Source organism: Sciurus carolinensis, chromosome 9 (assembly GCF_902686445.1).
Source record: "Sciurus carolinensis chromosome 9, mSciCar1.2, whole genome shotgun sequence".
Taxonomy (NCBI): Eukaryota; Metazoa; Chordata; class Mammalia; order Rodentia; family Sciuridae; genus Sciurus; species Sciurus carolinensis.
In genome coordinates this window covers 54056355-54083910 of record NC_062221.1, presented here as the reverse complement: position 1 = coordinate 54083910, position 27556 = coordinate 54056355, and the positions used below count along the sequence as shown (strand labels likewise).

The 27556-nt window shown below is 45.8% G+C and overlaps 3 protein-coding genes across 9 annotated transcripts in view; 2 read left to right on the top strand and 1 right to left on the bottom strand.

The window, feature by feature from the left end:
• Positions 1 to 2372, top strand: part of Parl (presenilin associated rhomboid like) — a 44297-nt gene extending 41925 nt beyond the window's left edge. The window contains exon 10 of the mRNA XM_047564332.1: positions 2055 to 2372. Within this exon, the coding sequence (XP_047420288.1) occupies positions 2055 to 2166 (112 nt within the window). The 3' untranslated portion in view covers positions 2167 to 2372. The remainder of the gene's footprint in view (positions 1 to 2054) is intronic.
• Yeats2 (YEATS domain containing 2) overlaps positions 1 to 27556 on the bottom strand; it is a 116816-nt gene that overhangs the window by 6661 nt on the left and 82599 nt on the right. For 3 of the 7 annotated variants that reach the window (XM_047564324.1, XM_047564329.1, XM_047564330.1), the window contains exons 24-31: positions 24303 to 24405; positions 23224 to 23297; positions 21648 to 21727; positions 20761 to 20962; positions 18918 to 19144; positions 17946 to 18020; positions 16821 to 16894; positions 13159 to 14909 (exon numbers count right to left, since the gene is read on the bottom strand). In XM_047564324.1, the coding sequence (XP_047420280.1) occupies positions 14801 to 14909; positions 16821 to 16894; positions 17946 to 18020; positions 18918 to 19144; positions 20761 to 20962; positions 21648 to 21727; positions 23224 to 23297; positions 24303 to 24405 (944 nt within the window). In that variant the 3' untranslated portion in view covers positions 13159 to 14800. The other 4 variants (XM_047564326.1, XM_047564327.1, XM_047564328.1 and 1 more) reach the window with 4 other exon arrangements.
• Map6d1 (MAP6 domain containing 1) lies at positions 4990 to 10930 on the top strand. The gene is made up of 3 exons (XM_047564333.1): positions 4990 to 5375; positions 8693 to 8810; positions 9434 to 10930. Exons 1-3 carry the CDS (start codon positions 4996 to 4998, stop codon positions 9512 to 9514), a joined length of 579 nt encoding a protein of 192 aa, XP_047420289.1. The 5' UTR covers positions 4990 to 4995; the 3' UTR covers positions 9515 to 10930.

Genomic DNA, 27556 nt, shown 5'->3' with positions numbered 1-27556 from the left:
AAAAATGTCTGTGCCTCAGGGGAAAAAATGAATTTTTTTTTGTTAAATTGCCCTGATTTTGTTGAAGGTGAAGATTCCATTGCTGTCCACTTGCACATTTCCCTGGCTTTGTATCCCTGACCAGATCTTAGTCTTTACATTGTACTGGTGCAGTAAATGCTAACATATATTGAATAGTTGTCATGTGCCTAAGCCCTGGACTTTAAGTGTCATAAAATTCTATGAGCTAAGGGCTAATTTAAGACTCTTAAACAGCTGGGAGCTGTTCCCCATTACAGCTAAGAAAACTGCATAGAGGAGGTAACTTTTCCAAAGTCCTACAGCTCAGAATTGCAGAGTTGGAAAAGTACCACAAAAATTAGTGATTTGGGGGCTGGGGGTGTAGCTCAGTGGTAGAGCACATGTTTAGAATTTGCAAGATCCTAGGTTTAATCCCCAGCACACACACACACATACACACACACACACACACACACAGAATACTTATTTTTAAGTATTTCCTAATTTGAGTTTACCCAAATTACCAGTTATATTTGGTTTTATTAGTCAGAACAGTATACCTATAAAATTAAAGTATTTGACTCTGCTTAAAATAAGTAGGCTCAAAAGATTTAATGGAGAGTCCCTGACAAGTTTTGTTTCTTGCAAGAATCTTTAAAATTGCATTTTAATGTTAGGGCACTCCATTTTCTCTTGTTCTGAATTCACCAGAGATTTTTATATTATGCCCAGAGAATTCTGTTACATGCTTATTAATTTGCATACCTTTTAAAATTCTTTTTTCAGTCTGTAAATTTACTGATTATTTTTCAAAAAATTAATGTTAACAAAATAATATATTTTCATGATCAGATTTTAATTACGTTTAAAGATTCAGGTACAAATCCAGCCTTTTAAAAGAAAAAAATACATGTTCAGAGCTGGTTGTAGGGGCACATACCTTCATCCCAGCTAGTTGAGAGGCTAAGCAGAATTGCAAGTTTGAGGCCAGCAAACTGAGACCCTGTCTTAAAGAAAACTAAAAAGTTCAGGGCATTTAAAAAAATGTTAAAAACATTATATTGCCGTTCTGATAAGTTAAACAGCATTTTCCCCACCAGGTGTCTGGGCGATGTGAAGCTCAACAAACCCTGGTCTGTGCCTCAGGGAACTTTGCTCCGTTTGGGGAGCGAGAGTTCAAGATGAAAGTTTTCCTTAATTCCCAGCCCCATGTGCTCCAGGAAGCCTCCCTCTGCTCCCAAGGGTGGTAGGCGCCCTGAGTTACACATGCCATCATTAGTAAATTCCAGCATTTCTTAGATAAGAGCCCGAGCTTAGAGTCAGTCTGAGCTGGGGTTAGACCTCAGTTGACCGGGTAGAAAGCTATTGGCACTTTGGACAAATTATTTTCTCTTGTACTTGGTTTGAGTCTGTAATGGGAGAAGTGATATTTAACTCACAGGGCAGAGGTGAATCAAAAGTAGTGGATGTGAAGAACTCGAATATTCCAGAGTGTTCACTTCATGGGCCCATCCTACTTTGACTTTTTTTTTTTTTTAAAGGAACAGTTTCCTTTTTTGTTGTTGTTTTTTTAATTTTTATTTTTAATTGTTGATGGACCTTTGTTTAATTTATTTGTATGTGGTGCTGAGAATTGAACCCAGTGCCTCACAATGCTAGGCAAACACCACTGAGTCACAACCCCAGCCTTTTTTTTTTTTTTTTTTTAATCTGTGTGTATGTGTGTGTCTGTCTGTATGTATTTTTAAGATGTTTGTGGACATTTATTTTATTCATTTTTATGGGGTGCTGAGGATTGAACCCAGTGTGTGTACACATGCTAGGCAAGTGCTCTACCACTGAGCCAAACCCCCAGCCCGCTTACTTCGACTTTTTATATATACTCTGTGTATTAAAGCTAAACCATTTACCTACATCAAATAAATTAATCAGCTGTTTTCATAAGCTATATAGTGACAGTGGCATTTGACTTCTAAAATGTCAACTTTGATATCATGATTAAATTTGTGTGTTATATTGTTAGAATGTTGAAGCTGGTTTTTCTTTTTTTCCAGATGGTATATTACTTATGGTCATGAACTCATTTGGAAGAACAGGGAGCCTCTAGTGAAAATCTGGCATGAAATGAGGACTGATGGCCCCAAAAAAGGAGGTGGCTCTAAGTAAAACTGGGGTTGGACATTACTGGTACATCTCATCTGTGCTGCCTGGAAGCTCCAAGAGCACATTGGCCCTGGAGGCACCACGTCTGTGCTCCTGTCTGGAAGACGCCTGGCATCTAGTCTCCCCAGATTTTAAACTCTGTCCCCCAGTACTTGTCTCTTTAGAAAGTGAATTATGACAAAGTTGTGAAATAAAGGTTTATATCTCTAGTTTGTAAACAAGAGGTGTTGTGTCTTTCAGAGCCTTGGTGCTGCTCTGGCATCTTGCTTTTGGTTGTTGCATTTGACATTGTTGGAGCTGTGAACCTGGTCAGGGTGCCCCTTGAAAGGCTTGATAAATCTTGGAGGTCCTGGATTTTGGCCTTGACCTTCTGGCATCTCTGCTTAGCACAGACTGACTGACCCACCCCTTTCCTTGGTTGACAGTAAAAAATTGAGAGCATCTTCTCTCTGGCATAGTCTGCCATAACAGCTGCAAATACTTTCTAAATGTTCCCAAGAAAGGTGGAGTTTCCTGGCAGTGAGTGACACACACGCAAAACTATTTTTAGGTTTTGCTTTCTAGGTTAAAATTGTAGCTAAATTAAGAGGAAAAGGAAGTGACTTGGATAAATTCAGTCTTGAATCTGAGCCCAATTGCATCTTACGTTTGAAAATGTACATTCTTAATTGAAGCATCTTCCTGAAATAGTTTTGGTCATCATTCTGGTCTCACTGTAGCGGGGTTCACATTGCCCTCATGGTGGAGAATCGCTTCGAGGAAGTGCAATTTGAGGATTTGTTTTTCTTGAAAGCATTTACAGAAGAGGTTTTAGTCTTTTGGGAGCCTTAAAATGTTACACCAAATCTTGCATCCTTATGCTGGGGAGGAGTGGAGGCCCTGACCAATTTGTTCCAGGTTGTGCACAGCTGGGCATGCTTGGCAGTGAGCTCTGAGATGCAGTGGGGGGTGTCACACCCACCTCACCATGTGGCTGAGAGCTTCATGACAGCACATGCCCAGATACTGTCCAGTATTTGGCAGTTCTTAACTCTTCTTCCATCGACCTGGTTGTCTCTGTGAAGTACCAATTATTCTCCGTGGGTAGAGGATTCTAAACTAGCATCCTTCTAGAATTGTCTTAACCCAGCCCTCATTTCACCAGTAAGGAAATGGCTGGTGAGGGGTAGGGTGACTGCTTTGCTCTGCCACTTCTGAATCTGCTAATATTCTTATGACAGATGAGGCAAGATCTTTTCTATAGAGAGGCTGAGCTCACACAAAATTAAGTTCACATCTATTTGTAGGCAGACCAGTAAAAGAAGCAGTGAAGACCTCTCCTGTCCCTGCCATGCCAGGGAAGGAGTGTTTAGAAATCTCTGGAGCACCTACCTATCTATAAAGTCCTTTAGCAGGGGAGCCTTAAACAATGGAGGACTTGGTTCCTCTGTGAATGAATGGCTGGCAGTGGGAGGTCAGGATCTCCTGTAGCCAGCCCAAGCTCTCCTCTTGGCCATTAGGGGTTTAGCTTCCCCATCCTGGCTGCTTTGCTGACCCTGATTATGCCTCCTTGGCCATACTCTTCCTGCCCTTGGGCCGTGAGCTATACTGCCTCTGAAGTGTGGGTTTCCTCCAAATGCACCCTGGCCATCCGGCCTTTTTCAAGCACTCACTGCTCCATGCTTCTGTGGCTTCAATTGTGTCAGACTTGCTGAGCTCTTGGCCCTCTGGATAAGTCTGATTTAGTGAATGTGAACTTGGTACCCAGGGCTCTCTGCTCCTGCTGCCTATTGGGCCACAGCCTGGCCTGCTCAGCTGGCCAATATTATGTCACTATGCTGTGACTTCCAGCTAAGACAGGCAATGTTTGGGGTAATGAATCGACTGGCCAGTGCAGCACTGCGGTCCTCTCTGAGGTGTGGACTGGACACCTTCCGAGTACAGCCTAGAGATGGAGCTCCAGCAGGTCAATGCAGTTTTGATACAAGTGTTTAGTAATTGGTCTGCAATGCATACTGAAGGCATGAATCAAATACTCAGCCTTTTGAATGCGGCCGGGAAGTTGTTTCTTATACACTGTCCTACATTAAATTGACCTTTAGCCTGGAGAATTACCCCAATTTAGCTCTACGTTCAAACAATCTTGCGTGCACATGAGGGAAAGGAACTATGTAGCACAGTGGCCAAAGTTTTGTATCCCCCCCACACAAATTAGCGGAGTAAGCCAAAAAGCAGGGGACTCCCGCCTGATTCAAACACGTGCTTTCTGGGAAGCATGGCCCTATGTCTTCCCTACCATAACCTCGTTGCCCCTCCCCTCGGACCCTGGGGTGCAGCCTTGTACGAGTGCGGAGAGTGCCGCAGCCACCCGGGTTCATGAGACGAATAGAAACCCTCCTGGCCAACCTACCTGTCCCGCTGCTTACGGGCTAAGGGTGCCCAGCGAGGAGCTGTAGCTATCCGGCCCTCGACCTCGGCTCATGCGACTTTTAAGAAACATTTAGGGAACTTGGGATTCAATTTTTAAATATTAAGTTGGACGCACGTAAATGACCGCAAGCGGTTTCAGGTGCCCCCTGGCGACCGTACTATCTTTCTCTGGTCGCCGCGTAGCCGGCGCCCCAGTCCAAACGCGCGCACTCTGGTAGAGGCCCTGCCGGGCTGTCGCCGAGTCCTCTGACTCCCGGGACACCCACCCCCAGGCCGGGGGGCGGCGCTGCGGTAGCTTGGGGAGGGCCGCGGGGGCGGGGACGCCGGGCGGGGGCGGCACGGCTGGGAGCGCCAGGAGCGGAGCGCCGGGACCAGGACCGGGACGGGGACCGGGGCCGGGGCCGGGGTTGGGGTTGGGCGGGCATGGCGTGGCCCTGCATCAGCCGCCTGTGCTGCCTGGCGCGGCGCTGGAACCAGCTCGACCGCTCCGACGTGGCAGTGCCGTTGACCCTGCACAGCTACTCGGACCTCGAGAGCGAGGAGCGGGGCCCGGGAGGCGCAGCCTCGCGCAGGGGCCCGACCCCTGCAAGCGCCCGGGACCCCGGCCGGGATGTGCCGCTCACTCAGTACCAGCGCGACTTTGGTGTGTGGACCGCGCCTGCGGGAACCCGAGATGCGGCTCAGGGACGCGGTCCGGGGGCGGCCGGCCGCAAGAGCAAGTCCTCCGCGCCCGGCCCCCGGGGGGTCTACGTGCTGCCCATTGGCGATCCCGACACCGGTGCAGTAGCGACCACATCGTACAGGTATCGGGCTGGGGTAGGGACACCCTCCGAATTCATACCCCGTGGTGGAAAGAAACACCCAGAGCCAGGAGGACGGGGGTGGATGGGGGAGAGGCGGCTCCTGGATCCCATCAGACCTCGAGAGCAGCTGGTGGCCTTATTAGGTCACCGCCTCAGTTCCCTGGCACTGCAGACGCCACCCTTGCTGCTCCCTTCCCTGCCCAGACCCAGAGTGAGAGAGCACTTCCATGGACCAGATCTCACTCTCCCACAGCCGGCCCCCCGCCCCCCGCAGCCAGGTCAGAAAGGCGGCCTTCCACTGAGTTGAAATCTGCTTCCCTTTAACTTCAACCGGGTGGGCCTAGCCACAGCAGGGGTGCGCTCTGGCCAACTCTCCCCAGCTCCCTCTGCACCCTACCCTCTGTGGTTGGGGCCGATCAGAGTCCCTTAGCATCCCCAACTACCCTTTCCCTGAAGACAGGTCTGCAGGTCCTTCCTGTCTCCCTGCCCTGGACAACTTAGGACTTCCTCCCTTCTTATTACAAAAATAATTCACGCTCAGTAGAAAAATTGGAAATGACAGAAATGATAACAAACAATATTCCTTCAGCCCCTTCCCAAACTGATGGTTCTAATTCTTAATCTGCATTTCAGTGCATAGAGGCTTATATATTCCTTCGTGGTTCCATTCTTTTTTTTTAATATTTTTATTTTTAGTTGTCAGTGAACCCTTATTTATTCATATGTGATGCTGAGAATCGAACCCAGGGCCTCATACATGCCAGGCAAGCGCTCCATCACTGAGCCACAACCCCAGCCCCCATGGTTCCATTCTTTTTGTACACATTTCCCCACCTATTTTGGATGCCTGGTCATGTTACTAGATGTTCTTCTACACCATGAACTTTAATAAATGTGCAGACTCTTATCCTATGGGTTATGCATCTATATATCCTAACACTATCTGTCTACTCCCTTATTGAATATTTAGGGTATCTCTAGAGGGGGTTATTGGAAACACTACTGTTCTGATGGTGCAGCCATTTCAATACTTCTAGGAATTTTCCCTTTAAGTTTTTTGAAGGTGGGGTGGGAGGGAGGTCAGGGTATAAAACACATGGAAACATTATGCCAGTGGTAACAGCCCTTTTGTCCTAATATGGGGAGGCTGGCCATAGGACAGGATACTGAGAAGCCTGCACGCACTGATAACCGAAGACCTTAAACGTGTTCAAGAACAGGTTCCTTCATAGGTTTGCACTGTCCAGACTTGATGGGGGCTGTGGTTGCAGGGTGAGTTTTGTGCTCACTGACACATGCTCAAGCTAAGCTGCTGGAACTCAAGTAGTCCTGTTGGTGGCAAGTTAGACACCAACCCATGGCTCTCAGGCCCTAGCTGGGTCTTGGACAGGTCTGACTACTGGGCAATGGGGAGCTGAGCGAGCTGGCAGGGTTGGTAGGTGAGAGGTCCAGGGTGCAGCGCCTTGCAGTGGCTGAGGTTCTAGAGACGAGGACGAGGGTGGGGCCTGCAGGGGAAGGAGTTCCTTTCTAACAAGGAGAACTGTCTGACCATGAAGCTGCTCCTCACTGGAGATGTTCTAGCAAAGTCTGGGCTGTTTGAAGTGGTCCCTCACCCTGTGGAACACAGGGCAGATTTGAATGTCCTGTCAGGTCCTCCCTTCCATCTTGCAAGATGCACCTCATCTAAGCAAACTGCTAAAGAAATTCAGAAAGCAAAGAAAATGAACAAACCCAGTGACTTCACAGGTATCAGAGCAGATGTGTGGCCACCACTAACCCAGGAGTGTTGAGCGAGTGCCAGGGACCCCTGATATCCACCGCTCCCCTGGCAGGTCTTCTGGTTTCCACGTGAGGACCAACCTGCTTTGTTTGTCTGACCAGATGGGCACGGGTCTGATCCGCAGCAGTCTGGGGCTCTCTACCTGACCAGCTCTTTTGAGAGCCTCCCCCTCAGAATTCTCTGGGCTGTTCAGTGCCTTTGATCCAGGTTCTAGCTGAGGCCTGCAAGAGGTGGCTGATGCAGGGACATGCTGTCAGGCTTGGCACACAGGAGGCACAGCGAGGCCTGTAGTTTTCACCAGTCTTCTTGGTCAGAGCCATCTATTTGCCTTCCTCTTCTCCTGGACAGTCCTGCTGATTCCCTGTTTCTGTCCTCTCTGCAGCCCTCTCTGCCTGGTCTCCTCTGGGCTCCTTCTCTGAGACCCCTGTAGCCACCGCAGGGCAGTGGACTCAGGTTGCCAGGCTCAAGGCTCAGCAGGAGAGGCAGTTGGGAACAGAAGGACACGCCCAGGGGAGGACCCGCTTCCCTAGGAGAAACAGGGCAGCAGATGGTTTGGACAGCTGGGCTTTAGAATCTGGCAGCTTCAGAAGCAAAGATTACCTGACAGGCCCTGGCCCTGCTTACCTCCTGGTACCCCAAGCCTCCGTAAGTGCTGACCCCCGACAGACACTGCTGCTCTCTACCCAGCCTGCCTGCCCAGAGCCCCAGCTGTGCCACTGCCCAGGAGAAAAGGCGTCTTTGTTGACTCGGGGCTTGAAACCCAGCCAGGACTGCGGGTGGGTAAGAGCCTCCCAGCGCGCACGAGGGTTTTGGTGCTGGCCAGCTGGACCCTTCTTCCAGAACATCCTTTGACCAGGTGCTCCCAACAGACGCAGGGACGTTGGCCTTCCTGAGCTCACCATCTAGCAGGGGCACCGACAGAATTAAAAGGTCTCAGAGGAACAGGATTAAGTCCCACTCCCAGGACATGAAGCTGAGCAGTGCCAGCATGGTCATTTCCCTCCGAGGAGCTGGCTTTGCCCACACAGTCCCACCTGCCCTCCCTGCAGCCTCACACTGGCTCATGGAGTGGCTTCCCAATGCGCAGAGCCATGCAAATGCCAGACCATCTGGTTTGAGTGGTCACTACATTCATTCTTCGCATAAGAGCCTGGAGGCTAAACACAGAGCACCAAGTAGGCATCTGTCTCCAAAGCCAGCTGTGGCATCTTTTTGGCCAAATGAGACTCGGGTCCTGATTGAGCTCTATTCAGAGCCTGTCACTCACCTGCATCATAAGTTTCTGCTGCTACTTTTAGGGAACAGGGCAAGCTCAGGTTTCTCAGCGGAGCACCCAGAGGTGCAGGGCAGGGCAGGTGCCTGTCTGGTGGTACCTGCTCTGCCAGTCCTGCCAGCCTAAGGGGGATAAAGGACCACCCGGAGCTAAAGCAGGATCCTGGCAGTGGATAGGGCCTGACATTCCAAGAAGCACAGGGGACAGGGCAGCGACCCCAGTGGCTGACCCTGTGTAAGGCTGTGACTATGTGCTTTGTTCCAGACAGGAATTTCAGGCTTGGACTGGAGTGAAACCCTCAAGACCCACAAAAGCAAAACCAGCCAGAGTCATCACAACCCACACCTCTGGATGGGACGGTGGTGCTGGGGCCAGCTTCCAGGTCAGGTGCTACAGGGGCCCTGGCCACAGAGGCCTTCCTTCCAGGGTGGGGATTAGGGGAGGTTTTGGGGGAGTTAAATGTTATGATTTATGATCAGAGAGAACAGTGCCCAGCAAGTTGTCCCTAACAGAAAACTAAGGTAACTGTCATTACCCAGGTGGGTACCCCTCTGTGCTGGCTTCTCGGCCTCCTAAATCCCAACCTTAACCTTGACTACGTAGTACCAGTGACCTTCCTTCCAAATATGCAGCATTGGCCTAGGGACTGCTCGGTGTGCAGCACGTGCCTAGCCCAAGTGAGGTCTTGGGTTCCATCCTCAGCACTGCAAAAACCAACCAACCCAAGATGGGGGCTCTGTGTAAAAGGGAAGAGAAGCTGGAAGGGAGGTGAGCATTGTTTCCTGATCCCGCCCAAAAGAGACTTCAGGGAGCAGGATGGAAGGTTCACGGGCTGTGTCTAAACTGCTACTGCAGTGACACTGCTCACAGCTGACAGCTGTCCCCCTCAGACCTTCAGGTTGTGGTTCCAACTCCAGGAGGATGCAAGGAATTCTTTTCCTGGAGCCAAGGGTGGGAGGAAAATGAGGAAAAGGCCCACTGATGTGGCCACATTTCATTTTTCAGGTCCCTGAGGTGAGGAAGAAGTTCACTCCTAACCCCTCAGCCATCTTTCAGGCTTCAGCTCCCCGAATTCTCAACGTGTGACTGTGTGTCAGCACTGGGAACCATGGCTGCCGGGACATAGCTGAAGAGTGGCCTTAGGACCCATGGCCGCGTGGCCTGGGCTGGGGCCTGGCTGTCCTCTACTTTCAGGAGTGTGACTGCCCGGGCTGGGGCCTGGTGTGAAGCACAGGTGCAGATGGACGCAGCACCACCAGCTCCTCAGCCACCGCCATCCTCCTCACAAAGCATGTGGGAGGTGTCACATGTTTTTTTAATTGCCACTTGGCCATTCTTCAGTTTTTAAATCTGAGGAACCCGAGGACCTATTTGATGGTGAACTCCACTGAGGAACAGGGACATAGCAGCTCCTTGGCAGAATGTCCACTTTGGGTGGCTTTCCAGGATGCATGAGAATTTTATTAATTTTATAACCTATGGTAATCCCAGGTGATATCCTTGGGTCTTTCTACAATGACCCATGTTTACGAACTCAGGTTCCCACCTGCATGTGATTCATGGAGATGCCGAATAGCCAGAAGAGGTTTCCGAAAGAAAGTATCAATCACAGGGTTCTGATGTCAAAGGCATAATTTCTTTACAGTCAAGGTGACCTTCATGCTTCAACAAAACATCTCTTGGGATGAGTGAAAGAATGACTAACAATTATCATGTGGTACTTTTCTACAGGCAGAGCCCCTATTTTATTACCAATTTCAGTTTTCCCCTAACACGGGAACCTATTGCACACCGACCAGAAATTGGGAGCAATTGCCTCACACCCTTAAGAACCTAAGAACATCATCTATATGAGCCCTTGCCCGCGGGCCTGGCCTGTGCACTTAGTGAGGGGAGGCTCACTGCTGGTCCTGTCTTTCAAAAGCTCTCCTGTCTCCAGTGTCCACCAATTCCAGTCAGTGTGGCTGTGTGGAACAAGCAGGGTCCCTTCTTTGCACAGCACAGCAGCCTTTCAAACACTTGAAGGGTCTTGTGTCCCTTCTTGAAGAGTGGAGGCACAAAATTGGGGCAGTTTCTGGTAAGGAAATGTAAGGATTTCCTGTGACTCTTCCTCTCCAGCGTGGCTCCAGGCTGCTGAACATTAAGGCCCCGGGTGGCGTTCGTTTAGACCACGGCAGGCTCAGAGGGGCTGTTTCCAGCTCAGCTGCCTGCGCAGCTTCCCTCAGAGGTGCTAGCTCTGGCAGGTAGGGCCTCCCTCACTCCAGCAAAGGAAATGCTCGCTGAAAGTCATTTCAAAGGGAAAACCATATGCTTACACAAAGGGTTCATTGCTTCAGACTTCACCGGTTTGCATGCTCGATGTTTCTAGGAGGAAAGAGACTGCCTGCTGGGCATTCTGTGGGGGACAAGCAGATTAACTGTACAATCTGACTTTACTAAAATGCAAAAATGTACTCTTTCAATTTCTTATTTCCTTAAATTATAAACTAGATTCTCTCTCTATATGTATTGTCCCATGTCTCAGTAATGATTTTAATGTGGCTCCTTCCAGTATCCCTTGGAGGCTTGTAAATGGTGAGCTCTTCTTGCTGTGGGCTTCAGGTGACACTGGTGTTGGTGGCACACAACCTACCAACCTCCCTGCTCCACTTCAGTCCTTCCCACCACCAGGGAAAAGGGCCCTGGAAACCAGGGACACGGACCAGTGATGCAGTCTCAGACTCAAACCCTGCTACTCCATCGTCAACTGGGATGGAGGGCGCTTCCATTTCTTCATGTGTACAGCTAGCTGCTACCACCTCCCCCACGCTGGCTGGCCAAGAGCACTCATGTGTGGGGCATGGTGGGTGGGGGAGCTCCATATGGTAATGCCAAGCAAGTGCAGCTGCTGGAATTCTTCTTTCCCACCTAAACCCCGCTCCCCTGGGAGCCTCAGTTCCTGCCACTAACACCCTGTGCCCCATGCTGCACCCTACCTAAGGTCACACTGTGTGCCTGGCAGTGCCCTTTCCATCCCAAAGCCAGTCTGGGAAGCCCATGGATTCTTTTACTGTAAGGAACACATCAGCTCAGTTGCACCTCAGCTAGGAAAAAGCAGGCCTTCCTGCATGGGAGGGGCCTGAACTCTGCCAGCCAAACTGCACGCCCAGAACCTTCCTGCAATGCGCCACCACATGCAGTGCCACACACATACCCCAACTTCATAGCCTTCCCAGGTGCCTGAAGGAAGTTCCTCTCACTCTAGGTCTGAGTCCTCACACACCAAGTGTGTGACCCAAGAATTGGGTGAGACAAGTCTCAACTGTGTATTTCCAACCTGTACCTATCTTTCGCACATAGACGATGCTCAGGGATAGGGAGAAATGCATTATACTAGTAATGTGTTATTATTTCGAAAAGGGGAATCATGGGTAATATTTTACACTTTATTATACTTGCTAAAATATAATAAGCATTTTTGTATTCTGTACAGTAAGTTTTTAAAAATAAAAAGCAATGCAGTCTGTGAAGCTAATTTTAGCTGACTGAGTGTACAACATTAATTATTCCTGGGCTGGGGAGATAGCTCAGTTGGTAGAGTGCTTGCCTCGCAAGCACAAGGCCCTGGGTTCAAACCCCAGCACCACAAAAAAAAAAAAAAACAAAAAAAACATTAATTATTCCATAACCAAGTGACCACTGTGGGAGGTGCCTCGATCAGCTGTAGGGTGCACTACAAGGCCCACCATGTGGAGAGCCCCCAATGTGCTTCCACATGTCCAGGGGTCTTGACACCACTGAGATTAAGGCCCCACTTCTCTGCTTCATGGAACAGAACTCTAAGACCTAAGGCTAAACGTCATTAGAAATACTAGCCCCTACCAGAGGGTGGCCTGCACAGCAGATGAACTGAGAATAAAGTTCAATGGTATAGCCTAGTATGTTCAGGGCTCTGGGTTCAATCCCTGGTACCAAAATAAAATAAAAAGCAACCAGGCAGATGGAGGTACTTCCCCTAAAGCTGACTGTTGGCCTCACTCACTGGGTTCTTTCAATCAATAGCAGGGAGTCCCCATTTAAGCACTGCCCATGGCATGGATCTGTGCTCTGCAGCTCCTCCAAACCTTGAGACGACTAATATTCAGAAGGTAGGCCTGAGCGCGCCCTATCCTCACTCCTCCAGGCTACTCAATTTTCTCAACTTTGACCCTACACAAAGTCCGTCCCCAGCAAGTTACCTCTTTGCACCGTGTCACAGTGCTTCCTTGCAGAAATTAGTGCCTTCAAAGACCAAAGCTCTCAGTCCTTTAGCTCTTGGCATTTCTGTTTAAGTTCATGATAGCAGATGGTTGGTCACGTCATTAGGGCTGTCAAAAGGAGTAACTTCTTTCAGACCTCAGCACAGGCCAATTTTACCTTGCCAGATAAACTGCTATGTTTCTGTGCTGGACAACAGGAGCTGCTTGCCTCTTTGCCTTGGCTTTCAGGGAACTCTGAGCTCATCTACACAGTCTTCCTTTCTCTGAGCTGTCAGAAACAATTATGTCCATGGTTAACATGAACCTTCCAATTTTTTTAAAACTATTATATAAGTGTAATCCTTTATCTTGCATGGTTGCAAATTCTTTTTGCAAAGAAGTAGAGGAATTGATTTTTGAACACACAAATAAAAGCCTAAACCTCTCCTTATCCCAGTGCTTTCTGACCTAACCCAAGAAACAGCATTGTTAGAATGCTGCCAACTCAGAAAAGCCCATCACAAATACTAAAAGATTTATTGTAGGCATTTGTTACACAATTGTGTTACACATTATGATACAAATACATTTAATACACAAGACTGTTAAATCATTTAATATTTGTTTTGCAAAAAGAAATGTCCTTAGGCTTTCATACCTGTGATGAATGAATCTCCTCTCACTAGGCTCCTCCACCCACAGGCCTCACTTGCAATCCACTTGCTGAATGAATCTGGGCACCTGCCTGTCAACCTTGCCTATAGCAGATTATACAGAGAATATCACACAGAGCCTTATGTACTCAACTGTGTTTTTCAGGGCCTGCCCTTTGCCCTGCTCAGTGGATTTTCTATTGCATTGGCAACTCTCAGATGCTGAATTTTAAAAGGCATATTTTATTCAGCCACCTCCATGCTTTATTTTCCTGACACAAACATAAATGAGACCCATGAAAACATGAATTATGTTGCTCGGGTAAGTTTGACTCAGGTTTCAAATTTTCTCTGAATAGAGTAAGAGCAGGTTTCTAACTGAGAACAAGTTCTTTGCTTCACCCTCCACACAGACACGTTAGTAACCCTGGAGTGAGTCCCTCCAATGGTCCAGATACCTTGCAGTGGCACTGCCAAGCTTCCTCCTCCTGTCTGCTCTTCCCTCCCACTGAGGGGGCTTCACTGATGGACACTCTGCTTCTGAGCACTGGCATCCTGTACCTGGGCCTGAGCAGTTATTTCTCCAACTTTAAGGCACTCACAGGTATTTCTTTTAAACCCTTTTTTTGTGGGAAAACTCCTCGACTGAGGAGAACAGGACAGTAGGTTCACCATTAGGACTAACAATCCCACAGGGCCTGTCCCAGACCACTTGACATGGGGACAGTGGCAAGAGCTCCTACGTGGACCCCAGATCAGCCTGGCACACACGTGCCAAGCAGTACACTCATGCCAAGGGCCCAGGGTTTGTGGATGTTGTCTACTACAACACACTAAGAGATTCCAGTCCAACCTTCTTTGGAACCCTGCTGGGACCTGTCCATTCCTTGACCCTGGCTGCAGTGCAGTTCCTGTGCTCCGCAGTAAAGAATCCTGCTCAGGCTGCAGTCACAGGCCTCTGTGGCTTCTGCAAGGCAGCACCTCTTCCTAGAGCTGACTCATCTGGTCTAGGAGTGCAGACCTCCTCCACCACCGCCAGGCGGGAACAGAAGACCACTCAGAGTGTGAAACCCGATCCCTTCTCAGGGTGACCCCAGCTCACAGAGGGGTGCAATCTTGGGCCTGCCAGACTCGCTTTCCTTCTCTGGGGGTCAGACCCAAGGTGCCCCCATGAACACACCCAGAAGGGAGGGCCTGGTAGCCACAGCCTGGCTCTGCTATCGGAGCCCTCCTGGAGCTTGTACAGAGGGTGAAGACACCCAAGCTGACAGAGCACCCATCCACTCAGCTCCACTCCAGATTCAGGGAACAGACTTCCGTCCTAAAAGGGTTCCACCTGGAACTGAATGCTCTGGTGTTACACTCAGGCAGAGGTAATGGGTTGGTCGCCAAAATTTGAGGCACACAGAAAACAACCTCCTTTCCTGAACAGGAGTCACCACCGTTCCTGTACCTCAGCTTGATCTTCAAGTCCTGCTTTGCTAGTGGCGTCTTCACTGTGTTCACTGATCCTCGTTCAATATTCCCATGTGTTTGTTTGTAAGGAAGTCCAGAAAAGGAATGTTGCAAATGGCCTGGTGAATGTTGCTCACTGTGATTTCTTTGGGAATCCTGGTCCAAAACAGAAAGGGTGTTATTAGATGTAATTCTCTGAAGTATATCTAATGATAATTTGTTTGATGAACTTACCCAGGACCATCCCCTGCAAAGGTCTTATGAAAGGGGATAATGATGACAAGCCATAGCTTAGGGGCCACTCTGGGATTAGAGAAAGCCAGACGCATTCTCTCTTTGACCTCCTTTCCACTCTGATAACAATCTGGCCTGTCCCCAACCACAGTCCTGCTCAGACCTCAAACCTCACTTCCCAGTCATAGAAAGGAAATAGGTTTCAAGTTCACTGAATGATTAGGGAAAAAACCCTATTAAAGACTAAGCATAGAGAGAGGAAGTGAAGTGGATAGCAGAAGAGGATGATATGCTTGTCATTTAATCTTGGCAGACGAAAGGCTGAGTCAAAGCACTGCAGAGCCCTGGAGCCACATTTGCAATCTCTCGGGAAGATGGGAGATGGAGTCATGCCAAGCCTAGTGTGAGGTTAAAAGTTCTCCTTCAAAGCACTCAAGTCTCTGCACCTCCAGGTCAGGCCCTGGAGGTGAACTGGGGTTCACTCACTCCTGGGTTCCAAGCAAACAGTAAGCATGAATGAAACTCTTCATCTCCATTTTTTTCTTGACGTCTATGCTGTCTGATATATGATATTCCTAAATCTCATATAATATTCCTCTGATTTATGCCTCTTCATGTCCTCAGACACTTTGTTACAACACTATAAATTCACAACACCCTTTAGTGTAACAGGATAAAATAATGGTCACTTCCTTAGAAAGGAAAGGAGGATGTGGCCCGTCTATCATTGCCTCATGATTTTGGAAAAGAGTTATATTCAGTGACCCAAAGAAAATGAGTCAGCAGAGTAGTGGTGAGACGGGGGGCTTCAGAGCCAGCAACACCTGAATTTGAATCTAGGTTTATCATCTATTTGGTAGGAAGGTCAGGTAAGATTGCCTTCTGAAGCCTAGTTTCCTGTTTCTAAAAGGAGAACAGGTCTGCAGCAGAAAATAAATTAGGCAATAACAGCAACATATAATGCTTGGCCCTAAGGTCTGACACATAATGGGCACTGTTATTATCTTTAATTGCAAAGAGAGCTCTTAATGTTCTACCCTATAACACAACAGTGTCCTGGGGTTATAGCTCAGTAGAAGAGCACATGCCTAGCACATGTGAGATGCTGGGTTTGATCCTCAGCACCACATAAAGTATTGTGTCCACCCAAACTAAAAAAAAGTATCCTGGGCTTGGTGGTGATGAAGTAATGGCCAGGAGGTATAGACTCTCTGGCAAAACTGAGAACAGCCAAGAGGTTCTCTCAAAATGATAGAGCAGACCCTTAAGTCTGCTTGGCTCTAAGAAAGTTCCAAGCACTGACAAACACTATATCTTGTTGGGTTGACCTACGTATTGTCATGACTTGGATATGAGGTGTTCCTCAAAAGGTCCTGTGTTAATGCAGGGATGTTCAGAGGGAAATGATTAGACTGTGAGAGCTGTAACCTAATCATTCCATCCTAGTTTGAAGGAATTGACATGGTGGTAACTGCAGGAGGTGGGTCCCTGGGGGCATGTCCTGGAAGGGTACTTCTTTCCAGTATCATCTATCTAATCCCACACCTTCTCCCTCTCTCTCTATCTCTCCTTCCTGACCCCGCCATGAACTGAGCAGCTTTCCTCTGCTGGGCCCTTCTGCTATGATGGGTTGCCTCACCTTGGGCCCAGAGCAACGGAGTTGGCCATATGGACTAAGATCTCTGAAAATGAACCCTGAAGAAACTTTTCCTTTTCTAAGTTGTTCTTGTCAGGTATATAAATCACAGAGACAAAAAGTTAACTAAAGCAACATCTTCATGGGCAATGAAATGGTTAGGAAATGTCTACACACTTTATACCAACCAGAGATACCTGTTATGAGAAGCCGTCTGATATCCAACCGCCAGGGCCTGCCTCAAGATGTCATTCACCAGCTGTTCGGTGGCCTGCAACCGAAGATGCTGTTATTCTCAAAATGGCTACTTGCCTTCTGACAAGAAGGGATGTATCTGACCCCACTCCTCACCCCAACTTCTGAAACAACTGCAATTAAAGACTAAAAAAGTTCTCATGGAAAATTTAAAGGTCTGAGTAACAGACCCGCAAAAGTAGAGGCCATGATTCTGAGAAATTATCAGTTGGGATTGTTTTCATTAATCAGACATTATTTTTAAGGAAAATGGGTAAAGGCTGCTACTGAGGCATTCTACTGTTGGAGGAGATCCCTTAGGGAAGAAGGTCATTTTGGGTTTGGAAACTGTGGCTCTTCCAGCCCCTTGCCCAGGGACAGGACAGATGTAGCTGTTTCTCTATTGTCACGGGCAGGAAAAAGCCCCACAGCTCTGTTTTTGCTATCTTACAAACAATAAGAGCACTGACTCTCACCCCAGGATACTTTTTTTTGGTACCATGGATTGAATCCAGGGGCTCTCAACCACATCCCCAGCCCTTTTTGAATTTTACTAAGAGATAGGATCTGAGTTGCTTAGCACCTTGATTTGATGAGGCTGGTTTTAAACTCATGATTCTCCTGCCTCAGCCTCTGGAGCCACTGGGATTACAGGTGTGCACCATCATACCTGGCTTTTACCACAGGACACTTTTTTTTAGAATACTCTTTTTAAAAAAAAAAGCATTTTTTTCTTAACCTTTTAAATTAATTTATTAGTTAATTTATTTATTTTTATGTGGTGCTGAGGATCGAGCCCAGTGCCTCACACGTGCTAGGCACGCGCTCTACCACTGAGCCACAACCCCAGCCCCACAGGATACTTCTTAAGAAGCATCTTAAATGGCACAAAAATATCTGTGGCGGGGAGAGGGTGCGTAGCTCAGTGACTGGCGTGTGCGAGGTCCTGGGTTTGATCCTCAGCACCACAACAAAAATATAAACAAACAAAAAATCGCAGTCGGGACTCAGACCATCCTGCCTCGCTGGCTCCTCAGTGCTAAGGCCACAGCTGCAGTTCTTGGTTCCTGTCACCAGCGAGCACCCACCTTTAAGATCATGTCCTCTATGACTGACGCATACACATTCTTGTGCAGTGCCACAGGCTGCAGGGTGATCCCAATCTGGAAAAGCAGAAGAAAATAATTTGTTCCTACTTCTACATTAAAAATAGCATCTTTCCAAAAGCAGATTTTTTTCTAACACCCAGTGATGCCTGGTTGGAAGAAGGGTTCTACAAACATTCAGACAAAACTTAATCTTTTTTTTTTCCTTCCAAATCTCTATCATGGGGGCACATGGATGGAATCTGTCCTGAATTCTGATAGTGGGATCAACACTTTGGAAGGTCTAGAATCTACTCAAGGGCCCTGTTTGCAAGAGGTAAAGATGTACTTCGAAACTCCATCTGGACCCATTTTTCATCTCACCCTGTATGAGAGACAAACAATGTCTTTCACTTTGGGTCCTGAGCAGCTGACAGGCAACAGATGCTAAAGAGCTGCTAAGTTTCATCAGGGTGGATAAATAGCTCTCTTCTGTACCACAAGGTGCATCATGTCTACACCACAGGCAGGCACTTGGGAGCTATAAAAACAGTAGGTAAAGATTACCCACTGAAGTATAACTGAAATACCATGACATGCTTCATGAAGGACAGGTGCTTGTCCTGAGGCAGGAGAATAAAGGAGATGAAAAGTAATAAACTGCCGGGCGCCAGTGCCCAAGTTCAATCCTGGTACCCCCCCACCCCCACAAAAGAAATGAACTGTCTACATCTAGCCATCTTTACTTCAAATCCATGTTCAACAAGCAGACTTTTCACGTGTCATTTTCTGCCCAGGAGCTGTGAGCTGGGCAGTGGGAGTGCAGCACGCATTCCAAGTTCCTGGGCAGAAGTAAATCAGACACTGATGTTTACATCAACGGCCAAGACTGGGGTCTGAGTTCGTGATAAAGGCCAAACACACATCTCACAGCTGCTTTGTGATCTGTCAACACCAGAGGCCGCAGGCCCCTACCTTCTGTGTGACTTCACCAACAAATTCAGAGCCTGGAGTTGGTGGCAGGTAGAATTTCATTTCTTCTTGCTTCTCTTCCTGCTCTTTTTTGATGTTTATCTTTAAAGGCTCTGGGAGGTTGAGGATGTCCACCTCCTCCTCGTTTTCTGGTTCTCTCTTCTGAAACTGCTGCAGGTCCTCCAGTTTCCGGCAGAGATTGTCAGCAGAGGAGAATGATGACGGGCACTCTAAATGATAAGTAATCAGTTTTATGACAGCTGTGTTGACAACAGAAAAGGGTTTTCAATCTTCATGGACCGACAGTCTGAGGAAGGCAGATAAGTCTCGAGGGAGCTGACCTTCTTTCCGGTTCTAAAGTTCCATAAATCTATCATGATGAGAACTATAGTATTTCATGAGGTGGATGAGCACAAAGGCAGGATCCACATAATTGCTATCTAAGACCAGAAAGTGGGTAATTCTGACTTCTACCACAAAAACCCGGCCATCCCCCAACTCCTGAGTATTAAAGACTGGAACTATTTATCTTTTATTTATCTTAGGGGGGTGGGCAGAGGGAGGGGTACCAGGGATTGAACCCACAAGCACTTAACCACAGAGCAAAATCCCTAGCCAGTTTTATGTTTTGAGACAGGATTTTGTTAAGTTGCTAAGGGCTTGGATAAATTGCTGAGGCTGGCTTTGAACTTGTGATCCTCCTGCTTCAGCCTCCCAAGGCACTGGAATTATAAGCATGCACCACCACACCTAGCTTTTCTTCATCTTTCTAGAAGATAGCAAGGCATAGTGAAGCATATAAAAACTACCCACATCTTCTCTGCTTAGAGAGCAGTACTGTTGAAATTTAATGTACACTATGCCCCCAGTTTTAATAAGCTTTTATATAAAGCCTGAACGTGAAGATAATAAAGTCACTTCCAGGACACTTCTCTCGCTTCACAGGTGAGTAGGTGAAGTATAAATGAGTTTATGGAGCCCAGAGAGATGGTGGCAAGGTGTCTGGCTCCTGGCCTTTCTTTTCTGTTTTACCGAGTGGGCCCTGACCAATCAGCAGGTCACGCTAACAGAAAGCCGAGCACATGGAAAATGATGTGCTTTACCTAATGCACCAGCACAGCACTGTGGTGATCAATACAGCTTCTGCCCACCAAAGAGCTCAGAGGCAGAAGTCAGACAGCCCCTTATGGTGTTAAGTGCTGCAGCAGATCAGAGAAAGGAAAGGTCATCTTGCACAGGGGCTCTCAGGAAGCTTCCTGGAGAAAATGGGACTTAATGCTAAGTCTTAAAAGGAACCCCCTGCCTCTGTGCTCCATATTCCCTTAGGCTGGGAGGCAGGACTGAACCCTTCTTTCTTTAAGCTAAGACACAAAATGATCCTCCTTTCCAATTACCTTTCATGCCCTCCCCATGCTGTAACATAACAGTTGTTCCTCTATTCTGTCACCTACAACATTATTACTCATTCCTGTATGTACTTCCTAGGTAGGCGTGGAGATAAAGTAACAGATAAGCCACAGGCCCCATGGAAACAGGCAGACTTGTCAATGGGGGTGGAGGCTGGGTCCTATAGTTCGAAGGAAGTAGAAATAATTTCTATTTGGAGGGAGGAGGTGGATTAAGAGTCTTCGGAAAAAGATGATACTGAGGTGGGGACCCCCCAACAGAGCATGCCTGCTGGACGGTACAGCTGAACACTCCTGGCTGGCAGACAACGCTTGTTCAGGGGGACATGCAGGAGGTAAGCAAAGGCTCTAGTTCTCTGCCGCCACCCCTTAGCTGAAGGACGAAGCAGGGAAGCTGGCTAGTGCGGAGTGGCAGAGCTCTGGAGGCTGGAGAGGCTCACCTGGCTCACTGTCGATCTGGGTCAACACATCCTCAATGGAGTCCCCATCATTTCTCAGGCTCTCAGGGTCCGGAGGGGTGTAGCCATGGCAGCGGCACCAGTGAGCAATGTGCTTGGTTTTAAGGGGAGTCAGGTGGTGAAATCTTGGATTCTTCTCCAGTATTTCTTGTAAGACTTTCCGCATTGTCATTGCTCTTTGCCACTTCAAAAAAAAAAAAAAAAAAAAAAGGAACGTAATTAAATCCTTCAACTTAGTAGCTATGTATTGAAATAAGTCAAGCAATTAAAAATCATTATACTAACTAACTTAACTCGTTAGAATCATTTTTGTCTAACAACAACAACAAAAAACTTGACTCTATAACTCTCCAGTTTGGGGGGCAAAAAAAGGAAAAAGAATATCCATTCATTCCCTAATGCTTATAAAATAAAACAGAAACTCCGAGGTTTGGCATTTCAGGTTTTTCGCCCATCTCAATGTGTGATTCTCCACCTCCCTTCCCCAAGCCAACCATACTGACCTTCCTCTACTGCCTTCTAAACATGTCTCTGTACAAGTTCCTTTTCTTATAACCCCACTGTCTCTGTCAATAGTAGCTGCCACATTTTAAGTACCCCAAAAAATACTTGAATTCATTTTTATACTCTGAAATTCATAGACTACTTTTAGAAAATGTGAGAGATGTTTCTATACCAATGGAGGAAAAGAAAGCAGGCTTTTCAAAGGCAAGTTACATGTCTTTGAGGAATAAGATTTTTAACTGAAGAAAGTAGTCTTAACATCGAATATTTTAGCAAATGCAAATTTTATCAGTGTTCCAAGACAGCCAGAGGCACACCTGGCCTTCAGCGGTCACCTGCGTGTGAAGAGGCAGGTGAGGGCTCACCTCAGCGGCTCTCCTTTTCCCAATGTTCCAGCCGTAGTACTGCTCCACAGACTTGGCGGAAAAGCAGCTGGCATCTTCACCTAGAACGCACACACCGCGATCTTCAGTACAGCCGCCACGATTCAGACCAAGCCTCACTGCTGGAGGATGTCCCAGAGTTTCTCCAGGTTCTTTTGTGGGACATGGGGTTCTTTTATGGGCAAAGTTGAAGTGCAAAACACAGAAGAGTTCTTCTTATGAGAGAAGGTCTCCTATGTACTCAAAGTAACTCGCACCCTGGGAAACGGACTTCTTGATAGAGACAGATAATCTGCTGCCATGAAGCTATTAAAATAAGTGTTAATCACACTGCCTTAGGAGTTCTGGTCTTGCCAACAACCGTAGGTCTGGCAACAAACCATAGTTCTCAGTCTCAGTTTTGTTTTTATATTTGCAGAGGGAGCCTTGCTAGGTTACTCTGTCTGGTCTCAAACTCGAGATACTCCTGCCTCAGGCTCCTAAGTTGTTGAGAGGTGTGTACCACTGGGTCTTGGTTTTCTTACCTGTAAAATGGGTATGCTGAGAAAGCTGATTTTTGAACTGCCTAATATTATTTATCTGTCTAAATTTTTTTTAAAGAAGAGATTTTTGAATTTTCTTCTGCTGGGCTGAGAAACTGTCACTGAAAGTTTATTTTGAGCTACCTCAGATTGACCCCTCAAATGTTGCCCACCCTCCCAAAAAAAACCAGGTAATTTCTTTGCCTATTCAAATTAAAGAAAAAAAAAAAAAAAAAAACTAATGTGGTCTGAACCAGCCTATCATTTTGAACTGCACAATATAAGTGGCTGGAGGACACTCAGCTGTGTGCCTGCCCCCTACATGCTCAGGATGGTCTCACCCCAGCAAACACCTACACAGCCACCAGGGAGCTGTCACTCAACCAGGGTTGTTGATTCTGTCAGATTAACTGGGGCTAAGATGGAAATCAATCAATCCGAACAACAGGGCAGACTTCATTTTGAAGGTCTTGAAAATTGTGGGTGTTTCTACCAGGTAAGCAAATTGAGTTTTAGAGGGAAGATGAACAGTCCTTAAGTCACACAGAACTGGTCTGCACGCTGCCTCAAACACCCAGAGCCAAGTGCTACTGAGCAGGTTACCTAACCTCTTCACTCCAGCTTCCTCATCTGTGAAGGGAAGATGACACCGCCTGTGGCACAGGGGACGGTGGTTAACAGAGAGCAAACGTCCTGAGTGCCTGTGGGTTTGGCATGCTACAGGCAAAGGCTATGATTTCCCCCTTGTTACTAAATAGTGAAAAGCTAATGCACAGTTAAGTATTTTATGATTTACATATAAAAGTAAGTGTAAAAAATTCTTCTACAGTGAAAATGGTTAATAAGAGTAGCTGGATGACTAAGAGACTGAATTCTAAGATTCCTGCAAAGCACTCATGTTTAGGTACAACCTCTTAAGATAATAAATGCCATATAGTATTAACTTATAATACCAAGTGACTTAAGTTGACTCTGTATCCCAAGCAGTTCACAACTTTTAAAAAAATGCATTCATATACTCAGTACACGTGTCTTACTTTTTGCAGTGATTAATGGAATCTTCTTCACTACTGCCGTTAACAGTTGCTGGATGGTCTCCAAATGGTCTATCCTGAGAAGGATAAAAGAAAATAAATAACTGTAGCAGTTTCTAACCATACACACATATAATTACATACATAATTCCTCTTTCTGAAGATATTAAAACCATCATGTGGGCAAGTTTTTCCTTCTACAGATAGCCTTCCTTATAAAGAAAGAGTGTTCTATGCTTAGAAAGAAAATGTTAAGAAAATAAACATTTTAGTTACATGAATGTCACATTTTAAAACTAAATAGCAACATTCTTTTTGCAAGGAGTTTCTACTGGATCAGAAAAATTCTACCATACAAATGCCTGTCACAGGGTTATGAGGTGATGCCTCCATCTGTCACGTTCAAGTGGCTAAGCATCTATTGTCCCAGAAATTTGAAACACTTAAAAGTATGTGGTTAGAGTTAGGTTCCTGATGCGGGGATCAGAAAGCCTCAAGAAACTGGGTGCAGTGTCTCATGTCTATAATCTCAGCTACTCTGGAGGCTGAGGCAGGAGAATCAAGTTTGAGGCCAGCCTCAGAAACTTAGTGAGACCCTATCACAAAATTAAAAAATAAAATGAAAAAGGTTGGGGATGTAGCTCAATGGCAGAATGCCCCTGGCTTCCATCCCCAGTACCAAAACAAACAAACAACAACAAAAAACAAAACAAACAAACAAAAACAAGAAAACCTCAAGAAGCATTTTTAGAACCAGGGTACACAGGTCATCAAGAGGTAGCTATGTTAAGAGCAACAGGGTGTAACCAGCTACAAAATGTGAACACATCTGAGTGATTTTAGCACAAGAAACTCCATCCATTAAGCAGATAAAGCACCTTCAGGCATGCTTAACAAAGGGAGTTCTGTAATCCTACCTGAGGCTTCTGGGCTATAAATCAAGTGCATCACTGTATAAATGGTGCGGGGGACTTAGCTCTACATACACACTGCACATACTCAACTGTCACAGGCATGATTTTTAAAAAGCATCATAAAAATACCCATTGCAGAACTTCTTTAGAAAACACTGGAATATTTACTTAATGACATAGTTTCCCAGTTCAGAACTCTCTTCCGTTTTCACTGCTGTCTGACCCTCCTGAGAGGGGTAGCTTGGCCCAGGAGTTTCTGGTTCAGTCTTCACTACAAGGCAAGAACAACAAAGAGAGCTGTCAGGGTCAGGCTGTGCAGGGACACGTGCAGGCAGACAAAGCTCTTCCACTGGAGCTCAGTGAGGAAACCGCCCCTCCAGCTGCTGTGGGGCTGCAGCCAGAAGACTGAGATGGCTCCTGTCATCACAGGGTCAGCACACAAGGGAAGAACTGTTAGCCTGGGTCTCGGGGAGCCGGCCCCAGGCTCATGACAAGGTGAGGGCAATAAAATGGCTTTTTAGATATTTCTTAAAGGGCCACATACACTGTTAGGTGAGACCTCTCTCTACGACTCACTTACACACACCCACCCAAAGGACTGAACAATGTCACACTGAAACATGCTAGCTGGTCTAATATAATGACCAACATTAACTTTCCAGCTTAGTTTATTAATTTTGGGCATTTTCCTAGCACTCTGAGAAACAAGGCAGAAAGCAAAAATCAGATCAACTGTGCTTGGAAATTTCCAAGCTAATCATATTAGGCTTTCAATATTATAGGTTTGGGCGTCCTTCTTCAAAATTCAAAATTTTTTGAGTACCAATATGATGCCAAAGTAGAAAATTCCACACCATAAAACTATTTCATGTAACAAATTATTAAAAATACTGTATAAGCTGTATTACCCCTGTAATCTCAGTGACTTGGGAGGCTGAGGCAGGAGGATTGTAAATTCAAATCCAGCCTCAGCAACTTAGTGAGGCCCTAAAAGCAACTTAGTGAGACCCTGTCTCAAAATTAAATAAAAAAATAAAAAAGAAGGGCTGGGGATATGGTTCAGTGGGTAAGCACTCCTGGGTTCCATTATTGATATCCAAAACAAAAAACTAAAAAATTACCCTCAGGCTATGTACATAAGATATATATGAAACATAAATCAACTCATGTTTAGACTTTAGTCCCTAGGTATTTCTTATTTCATTATGTAAACACTGTATTCTAAAATCTGAAATCTGAAACACTTCTAGCCCCAAGCAGTTTGGATACGGGATACCCAACTTGCACTAAATCTACGGCTGGAAGACAGCAATGGCTCAGGCGCATGTGCCTTCCTTTCCTTCTACTGTCTAATTTGATTTTAAAAATCATATATTTCGGGCTGGGGAGATAGCTCAGCTGGTAGAGTGCTTGCCTCACAAGCACAAGGCCCTGAGTTCGATCCCCAGTACCACAAAAAAAAAAAAAAAAATCATATATTTCACCTATGTATACATACACCTGGGTACCCATCATTCAAATAAAGATGTAGCTTTCCTGCCTTTGGCAGCCTCCCTTATGCTTCTGGCAGTTCTTCACAGACAAAAAAGTCTACCTTCTGCCCATTTTAACTTTTGTAATTCTGGAATCATATTCTGCATGCTCTTTTGTGTCAGCACCATTTAGCCATTATGAGCAGCAGTACATGAACATTCTTGCATGCCTTTTGGTCGACATATGCATTCATTTCCTAGAAGTGGATGTGCTGGAACATGGGATGGATATTTAACTTTATTACAAACTGCCAAACTGGTTTTTAAAGCAAATTGTTTCAATGTATAGTCCCACCAGCAATGTATCCAAGTTCCAGCTACTTTATATCCTTGCCAACACCTGGTATTGTGAGTCCTTTTATTTGGGGGATTCTGATCTATTACCGTGGTTTTATCTGCATTTCCTTGATGACTACTGAGGGTGAATACTTTTTCATATTCTTATAACTACTTAGATGTCCTCTCTGTGAAGTGACTATCCACTTTTTTTTTGATCTTTAAAAAAAATTAGTTTCAGTCTTTTCTACATTGATATTTTAGAGAGCTATATATATTCTGGATATGACTCCTTTGTTAGACACATGTATACTGTATGTATCTTGGAGTCTATGGCTTGACTTTTCACACTTTTACTGTCCTCTGACGAAGGGAGGTTCCCAGTGTTAAAGTCCAATTTACCATTTAAAAAAAAAATTCTACTTTAAAAAAAAAAAATTCTTTAGTTGTCAATTGATCTTTTTTATTTTTATTTATTTATATGTGGTGCTGAGTATTGAACGCAGGGCCTCACACAGGCAAGTGCTCTACCACTGAGCCACAACTCCAGCCCAATTTATCATTTTTTTAATGTTTAGTTTTCTTATGTCCTGTTTAAAAAGCCAGAAAGATATTCTCATAGTTTCTTCTAGAAGTTTATTTATTTACTTTTTACTTTTCACACTTAAGTCTATGATCCAACTCAAGTTATTTTTGTTTACATTGTAGGGTAAAAGCGCAGGGTCCTTGTTTTCTCAAATGGATAGATTCACTTAACTCAGTGCTGTTTATTAAAAAGACTATCTTTTCCCTACTCAAATTTGCCACAAATCAGGTTACCATATATATGGGTTTATTTCTGGGTTCTCTTTCTGTTCTGCTAATCTTTCTATTCTTTTTTTTTTTTTTTTTTGCAGTGCTGGGGATTGAACCCAGGGTCTTGTGCTTGCAAGGCAAGCACTCTACCAACTGAGCTATCTCCCCAGTCCTTAATCTTTCTATTCTTGAGCCAATACTTGACTATTTCAAATGCTAAAGCTTTATAGTATATATATATGTGTGTACACATATGTGTGTGTGTATATATATACATGTATATATATATATATAGTCGTCTTGGTTTTTTGTTTTTTTGTTTTTTGTTTATTTATTTTTTGTTGTTCTTCAAGCCTGTCTAGGCTGTTTTAGGTCCATGCATTTTCATATCCATTCCAGACTTGGCTAGTCAATTTCAATGCACACACACACACCACTACCACAACTACAGGAATCATGATTGGGACTATAGTGAATCCACGTCGTTGTTGTTGTTGTTGTTGTTGTTTTTAATGAAGAACTGATAATATATTAAGTCTTTCAATGAATTACTATACATTCTTCTACTTACTTAAGTTTTAAAAATTCTCTCAGAAAAGTTTAGGAGACTATTTACAATCTACTACTGTTTTGGTAGGATGTTCCATCTTTCCTTGTTTTAATAACAACTAATATCTGATATTTTGGTGCTATTATAAAGATTTTCTTATTTCTATGCATACTGACTTGTTTTGAGAGACCTTGCTGATTCCATTGCTGGCAATGCATATTCCCCAGCTACTAGTGATTCCAAGATTTGAAGCAAGGCATCGGGCTGGG